The sequence below is a fragment of the Rutidosis leptorrhynchoides genome, chromosome 5, assembly GCF_046630445.1.
Source record: "Rutidosis leptorrhynchoides isolate AG116_Rl617_1_P2 chromosome 5, CSIRO_AGI_Rlap_v1, whole genome shotgun sequence".
Classification (NCBI taxonomy): Eukaryota; Viridiplantae; Streptophyta; class Magnoliopsida; order Asterales; family Asteraceae; genus Rutidosis; species Rutidosis leptorrhynchoides.
This window is the reverse complement of record NC_092337.1, coordinates 320194835-320203671: the sequence shown is the minus strand read 5'-3', so window position 1 is coordinate 320203671 and position 8837 is coordinate 320194835. Positions and strand designations below refer to the sequence as shown.

At 32.8% G+C, this 8837-nt stretch overlaps 1 protein-coding gene across 1 annotated transcript; it reads left to right on the top strand.

Moving 5' to 3' along the window:
• Positions 1-929: 929 nt before the first annotated feature.
• On the top strand, positions 930-8332 carry LOC139849522 (uncharacterized). Its single transcript, XM_071839170.1, has 5 exons — positions 930-1005; positions 4723-5035; positions 5341-5667; positions 7153-7675; positions 8044-8332. Exons 1-5 carry the CDS (start codon positions 930-932, stop codon positions 8155-8157), a joined length of 1353 nt encoding a protein of 450 aa, XP_071695271.1. The 3' UTR covers positions 8158-8332.
• Positions 8333-8837: the final 505 nt, after the last annotated feature.

The following is an 8837-nucleotide window of genomic DNA, read 5'->3' as shown; positions in this document are numbered from 1 at the left end:
ACTTACCAGGTTTACTGGTTCTTCTTATGCTGAGTCACTCGATATTCTTGAATTGCTGGGTACTCATTGTGCTGATTCGAAGAATACGCTCTACCTTGTGCTGGTAGACTAGGCAGCATACTGAACACTTGACACTGCAATATTTACTGTATATACATAAACAAACTTGTACTGGATGCACATAACATTTTAGTGCAAATAAATTACAGTTTTGTCATAATTAAATCCTTAATTATTTTGGGGACTCAACACTTTTTGCTCTATTTACGAAGATTTCAAAACAAAATGGCCATGTGGTCAATCGGACGCCAACATCATGGCAGCAGCTAATTCGGGGCATAAGGACCAAATTTCTCGAGAAGTTACACAAGAAGGTGTTTGGAAAGTAGGTAAAGAAATTCCGAAGTTTTTCGCACCACGAAGTGTAATGGGATTTGTACGAAGAGGATTGGAACAAGAAATTATTTCCGACCCTATTGATGAAGAAGTACTAAATATTAATCTAAACCTTATTGATAACCCGAATTTGAAGCATTTTTTACGGATGATACTAACGCCGTCCACCAGGCCGTTTGTCTAGCCGCAAGAGCCAACGTAGTTTCAAGTCATCTTATTCTACTTCATCTCGATGTTCGTCCAAAAATGTTCGTGTAGAAATCAAGAAAGCCGAAAGTACAAAAAAAAAAAAAATTTTAAAACCGTTCAAGATGTGGCAAGAAAAAATTATTGTTTAGGGCATTTGAGATACTCAACCACGTGATTAATCCACAGGAAGAAGGGAACGATTCAGATTAGTTTGTAAATTATTTTATGTTTGTTAAATTAGCGTCATATTGTACGGATCAAAGTGTTAGCCAATGACGAAGGTGCAAGAGAGAAGGATGGAGGTGGTAGAGATGAGGATGCTTTGGTGGACGTGCGGTAATACCATGCCGGATATGACTCCGAATAGTATTTTTAGGGAGAACCTAGAAGTTAGAAGCATCATCGACAAGCTAAGAGAAGGTGACCTCATACTTCCACTGTTAGGAGAGTCGAGGCACTTACGGTTGATGCGTCTAAGGAGAAGTAATATCAATTAATTAAGTGTGTTCATGATGTCTTAAAAAGTGAAACATGTAATATCAATTAAGCATGTTGTAAGACATCAAGTTAATCAAGTCTAAGTCATTCTTAAACTTGTTTCTAGACTTAAACAAATCCTATGTGTGTTAATGATTCTTCATCCTTTTAAGATCACTAGATTATGACTCTTTAATTGTTATCCAAGTAGCATAAGCATATATTGAAGTAGTCTAAATACAAGTTGATGGTTTTCCAACTTGTAGCACATATCAAGACAAATTTCACACACACACACACACACACACACACACACACACACACACACACACACACACACACACACACACACACACACACACACACACACACACATATATATATATATATATATATATATATATATATATATATATATATATATATATATATATATATATATATATATATATATATATATATATATATATATATAAAGTAACTACTAGCAAATTAACATTTAGCACATAGTCAAATAATACTCAAGTATTAATAGCAAGTAGTCAAGTAATATTCATGTAAGGCTATGTAAGTTTTACTTGCAAAGTGGCATTTGCAAGATTGATGTATAAGTATACATTAATGTTCAACACATGTAAAAGAAAGAAGCAACTCTTGGTTGGGACTTGATGACCATCCTAAGTATGTATAAACACATTTTACGAGCACATGTTTTCCTGTAACACTTGTGTGTTATCCCTTAATCAAGGCTAAATCGTCAGTAAGGTATCATTAGGTGTGATTAATCAAGATTAGCATTCTAGTTATCAAAACTCTTTTGGATATGAATGGGGAAACTATTCTAAGCATGTTTAAACAAGTTTCATAAATTATAGATGCCCCGAAGTGGTTAAACTAAATTTGATCAAAAGTTCGGACGGAACCTTTCGCGGTCGATCCACGGTTGACCGTGGAGTCGACCGTGCACTCCTGGTTTCATAAACCAGGGTGCAGGGTTCCACGGTCTGACCCGCGGTCAATCGTGGACCAAGTCGTGTGGCTTATATATCATTTTAAGCTTTATTTGATTTTGGTCTTTTGCTAGAGTAAGTGTGGATTAGTGAACTTGTATATTTATGTCAAGATGCCTACCATCACCTCTAGTTATGTGCATGTGTCATCATCAAAATACTTATTGTTATGGGTTAAGATTAATATGATCGTTAAGCATAAACCCACATTCTCTCCCAATACGTATGTATGTATGTATGTATGTATGTATGTATGTATGTATGTATGTATGCATTTATGTATGCACGCACGCACGCACGCATGTATGTACGTACGTACGTATGTAAGTATGTATGTACGTACGTACATACGTACAATGTATGTAAGTTTATGTATCTTCTTTTGAAGTGACATATGTATTTGTGTTTATGTATGTATCTTCATTTAAAGTAATCTATGTAATCTCTCACTTTGTTTTTCACCCGCACCTGTTCTTGGGATGTGTCTGTATGTGTTTGTAGGTATGTATGTGTATGTATATGTATGTATGCATGTCTATGTATGTATGTTTGTTTTTTTTATGTATGTAGGTTTATGTTTCTATATGAACATAAGAAGCCTAAGTTTCGATATTCAAAATCAGATCTAAAATTTTTAATCAAACAATAAAAACTGAACGGATATCAAAAACTTATTTTTACATTATCAAAAAAGATATCTTCAGCTTTTATTTATCTAACTTTAATAACAAAACCTTCTTTCTTCAAAATATTCTTTCGTACGTGTTCAGAAAAATGGGGGCAAATAAGAGCCTCACAAAAACCTATATTCATCCATAGCAGTTTGGAGATCAAAGAAACATGTTTTTAAGCATCACGCAATATAATTATTATAATTTTTAGTGTTTTTTTACAGCAAATCTCATCTCATTATCAAATAAGAACCCTAAGTCAACGGATTCCCTCTCCGTATTGAAGTAGAAAAATTAGAATATATATACATATGAACACATACCCATTATCTCAGATCCCCAACTCTAATAGTGATGTGCAACGGTAGTGTGTAGCGGCGTTGTTGTGGCCTTATATGCGTCTTTGATCGGAATCGTCATGAAAATCAACGAAAGTAGACATTATCAAGATGAATTGCATAACTTCCCTTTTATGTGCCCTTCTAGTGACGAAGATGAATTATAATTTTAATTACGAAATAGATATAAATATATATTGATAATGGTGTACCCTTTAAAAAGCTGATCATACAATGTAAATGAAACATGCTTGAATTTGTAAAAAAAAAAAAAAAATTTGGGATAACACTGAAGAGTGATACGGATCAAAAAAAAAAATTTAACAGAGTGAAGGCGTTGAAATTGCATAGATCTTACGTCCATCAAGCTTGAACAATTTGTATTTTAATTTTAATTTGGTTTTGTTTTTTGATATTAAATTTTGGGAAGAAGATGAAGTTGAGAAGCTATCCAATGTCCGTTAGAGTTAGGGATCAACCACACAATATGTGAGGGACAATGGAAAATTTAATGGGAGTGTTAGGGTCATCCGTGACATAAAGTAATAAATGAAGGTCAACAAGGTGAAAAAAAGGATCACCAATGTTATTTGATACAAAATTGAGGGACTGTAATTTTTTCTGTTATAAATAACCAGTACGAAATACCAATGTTATTTGATACAAAATTGAGAGGCTATAATTACTACTATACTATCTATTAGATAAAAATGATGATAGGTATTAGGGGCGTTTTCGTCTTTCACTTTTTTTTTCTTTTAACTAACACCATAAACGCTCCTCACACTTTGTTCAAAAATTAAAATCGGCCACCAAAACAGGGGGTTAAAGTGTCAAATCAAAATTTTCATAAAATATTTTAAATAAACTCCACTCAAATATTCAACGGGCCATATCTTCTCGCTCGCAAAGAGTTAAATTTTTCCAACACCATCGTTAAACTCGAAATAATTTTACGAACACAATGTCACTAACTATACGCAAAACGGACACTTTTTAAAAAACGCTAAATATTTAGGGTACTTTTCATATACGTTGATTTTTTACTCGCAGGCTCCGTAACTAAACACAATAAAATACATTTAAAACCGAACTCCCGACGCGAAGCGATGGTTCGAAAACTAGTTTTTTCTGTTATAAATTACCAGTACGAAATATGGAGTATGAATTAATGATTTTTCTTTCTTTCTTGTTTTTAGTCAACGGTCTTCCAATAAAGTTGACTTTTAGCTCATCAACATTTAACACCTGTCCCAATTAAACCTTTAAATTGCACCTTTTGGTTGCCTAACACACTGTCAAATTCCTTCCAAATTTTCCACAAAGTCTTGTTCTGTTCTACCTTCAAATCTACTTCAACTTGTAACACTTCACCTGCACATACCATAACTTGCGCCTCTAATACATTAAAATTATAAACTAATTAACCTCTTTTCACATAGCATTCACATCTTTAAATCCATCAATCCCAATAACCATTTCATTTTATAATCATGAAGATATCAAAATCATCATTTTTAAAAGCACAATTCAAATCTAGGCTCATAAACCTCATTTCCATCTCATCATCTCTTTGTTTAATTATTTATCTTTTAATTTCTTCGTTTTCTCTTACAACGAATACCAAAATTTTGTTACTAGGTGCTGATCTGTTTTCTGCTCCTACTACCATTGATCATATCGTTTTTGGGATCGCATCCAATGCGAAATCTTGGCCCGAAAGGAAAGAATATGTTAAGATGTGGTGGAAACCTGATAAAATGAGAGGTGCAGTTTTTCTTGATATTCCGTTAGATAATAAAACTGTACCTGATGACGTGTCACTTCTCCCACCTGTTTATATCTCCGATGACACTTCACGGTTTCGTTACACGTGGCGTGGTGGTCTTCGGTCAGCCATTCGTGTCGCTCGAGTCGTGTCAGAAACAGTTGCATTAAATCATTCAAATGTCAGGTAAAGTAGAATGTAACAAACATGTATTAACTATGCTAACTTTTATAATAACTGTTTACATTGAGATATCTATGTTAGTAATATTTAAAATTAAACGCACCTTTAAATTGGGAGTAAAAAGATAAAAACTGACATTATGTTAATTTAAAACCGCATTAGTTTTATGTCTTTTTGGGACCAATAAGTTAAAAGGTGATATCCATACACCACTAAATTTATTTTATTCCACTAAACATGCTTTATAACGTTATATAATACAACCCTTTAAACATGCTTTAAGATTTTAACGATATGTTAATATTCAGATGGTTTGTTTTTGGGGACGATGATACGGTGTTCTTTCCTGAGAATCTTGTGAAGACGCTATCGAAATATGATCATAATCTGATGTATTTCATCGGGTCGAACTCAGAGAGCTTTGTACAAAACAGATTTTTTTCATTTGGAATGGCGTTTGGTGGAGCTGGATTCGCGATTAGTTATCCATTGGCGAAATCATTAGCCAAAGTATTGGATTCGTGTTTAGAACGATATCATCATTTGTATGGAAGCGATGGAAGGATTTCGTCGTGTTTGGCTGAACTTGGAGTTGGGATTACTAGAGAATCTGGTTTTCATCAGGTAAATTTTCCATTACATGAAATAAATATATGTACTATATGTTGCTGATTTTAAATTTTTATTCGTCATATGTTTTAGCTTTCTTTTTGACAAACAAGAGTCCATCTTAATAAAATAAGGCCAATTTCATATCTACCCCTGCTAAACCTTCAATATATCATATTTAATGATCCAGTCAAACGTTGTGAAGTTCAATTAACTATTATTTATTTTGTGCTAAACTTAGGGAGTGTTTGTTTGCCTAACAAAATAGAGTTTATTACATGTTCAATACTAATGATAACCATTTATTAACATTAGATGGGTTAAATAATTTTACATGTAATATCAATTTCTTTTAGTACAAAATTCTAGTAGCTATTCCAAATTTTATCATTTTAACCGTACAAGTGTACTTTATTAGGTGGAGAATATAACACTATGTTGTCACTTGATAATCATATGAGTCATATTAATCAACATATTTTAGTCATATGAGTATTTATCCAGAGTTCACAAGCATATCATTTCCATTCAATTCACATTTAAAAATAATTTTGTTGTGACTTGATAATCATATGTCATATTAATCAAGATATTTTAGTCATATATCCAGTATTCAATGTTATAAATCTCGGTATTTCTCGCCAAGATCTCGGTGAGATCTCGTTTTTGAAAATCAGCCGAGACGGAGTCAAAGTTGGTCAGCGGGATCAAACTTGGTCAAAGCCACGATTTCTCGATTTTTCTCGTTCATTTCTCCAATTATCTCGTAATTTCTCGGATTTTCTCGCTAATTTATAATTTTTTCGTAAAATCCCGTAAAAGTGTATATAAATATACATATATTTTATTAAAAAAAATTAGAAAATCAACGTAAGTCAACTTCCGGGGATCTCGGAGAAATCTCGAGTACTCCAACCTTGTAGAGTTCACAAGGATATCATTTCGATTAGATTCACATTTAAAGATAATTTTGTAATTCGCTCAAATTTAAATATTGTTGAATACATACCAAATTTAGCTAAACACTCGATCACAAAAAAGGTTAAAGAGCAAAAATATACTTGTATTGAAAAACTTATAATATTCTAAATATTGTTAATTAATAAATATATTGGAGTAGTATTTGTGTTTTTCTATTTTTTCTTTTACACATTTCCGATTAGTTTTTAGGCTGATTTGGTATAACATCATATGAATTTATATTTGAGTGACCTGCATAATCTTTTTAAAATATATGTCAATATGTGACTTTGAATAACAAATTGATAAACTTGAATCACTTCCAAATATGCATTTTAAATATATGTGACTTGGAATAACATATTGATAAACGTAAATCACCTCCAAAATATATATTTTGTCTATCATTAACATATTGTGATCACATCTTTCAGTTCACACACATTGTAGTTCTTAACAAGCATTACTATAAATTCTTTAAGATGCTTGTTTTGATTTGGTTTCTAATAATCTTCTTTGTGATGTTTATAACTTATCCACATGGATATGACCGGTGATCCGTTTGGAGTATTGGCAGCGCATCCAATGGCACCATTAGTAACTCTTCACCATGCCGATCACTTGGACCCCATCTTCCCAAATATGACAAGTAGAAACGCAATGCGCCATTTGTACAAAGCGGCCGAATTAGATCCTCATAGGATCTTACAACAAACAGTTTGTTACGACCGTTGGTTTTCTTGGACCATATCAATCTCATGGGGCTATGCGATTGAGGTGTTTGGAAGTCACGTACTCTTGCCAGACGTGCTTCGTGTCCCACAAACATTTAGGCCATGGAAAAAAGGTAATGTATTGAATTCGTTGTTTAGTTTTGACATGAGGGAGCACAATAAGGACCCTTGTAAAAGACCTGTCGTGTTTCATATGAACACGACGTTTCTAGAAGGAGAAAATACTGTGAGCATTTACAAATTTAGCGCACCTGGGAATTGCACTAGAAGTATTGGGTCACCAAGAGGAATTGAAATGATCAAAGTGTATGCTCCAAAATTACATCTCAACATCAAACAGGTAACTTGATGACCTTATTTTTGCAACAAAACCATCTTGTTCTACTTCTCTAACATATTTACGAGTAAAAATTGTCTAATTCTTTTTGCATTTTATAAGCTTACTTTGTACAATATAAATAACACATTTACGTTTTTCAAACAACTTCTATTATTATTAGAAAAAAACCTTCTAGCAAAGAGTTGGAAATAATGTATGTATACAGGGGCGGAATCTAGTGTATCCAACGTATAGAGTATAGAGTTCTAAGTTCCTCCATGGAACTCATATAAATATTATACTATGAAAATGTTTTAATAAAACCCCAACGTATAAAGTGTTATCAAAACAATCCCAATAATTTACTTGAGTTTTTTTTTTTTACACAGATGCATGCTCCTAGAAGACAATGTTGTGATGTATTACCAACATCGAGACACGAAAAGCTGGAATTTAGCATAAGGGAATGTCATGATGACGAGCTGATTCAAATGCCTCGTTAGCAACTATATAATAATGTGCAAGTTGGGCTTGACCGTTAATGTGTAAATACAAATCGCTCAGTGAATATATGCTGGTCAAGATTACACCAGAAGACGCAATTTGAATCTAGAATGGGTACGACATCAGAGTTTTGGGAAATTAGCTTTCCCACGAGAAGATTATATTTAGGTTAATTTCGATGAAAAGGAAGATAACGTAGTTTCGATAATTATTGATATGATCATTTGTATCTGAGGATTGTAAGCCAATTAAGATACCATAAATTTAAAATCTTAACTTTTAATTTTTGAAGGACCTATAATATACTCCGTTTGTTAGACGTTCATTTTGATAAGAAATAGCATTATCTTTTAACTTTTTTTTTTTTTAAATGGCAACAAAGATATTATTAAATAACAAGTGGAGTTCAAAAGAATTTTTTCACCTTAGAGGGTCACTGTGGTTTGCCATAGTTTCATGGTCTGTTAACATTTAACGTTTTTGTGCCTCACATGACTTGCACATGAAGATAGTTTCGTCTTTTTAAAATTACTACCTTATCCTTTAAAACTCTCTTTCTTTCACTCTAAACTTTTCATCCGTCCAAATATTATCAACCCTAAATTGAAACCTAGCAAAATCATGAACTCAATTTAAAACCCACCATCCACTTCTAAATTTCTTAAATATAAGTCAATCA

Coding starts and splice junctions, on each gene's coding strand:
- LOC139849522 (XM_071839170.1), top strand. CDS start 930: ATGCCGGATATGACTCCGAATAGTATTTTTAGGGAGAACCTAGAAGTT. Junction 5,668..7,152: donor TTTCATCAGGTAAATTTTCC/ATTACATGAAAT, acceptor CATGGATATGAC/CGGTGATCCGTTTGGAGTAT. Junction 7,676..8,043: donor TACATCTCAACATCAAACAG/GTAACTTGATGA, acceptor TTTTTTACACAG/ATGCATGCTCCTAGAAGACA.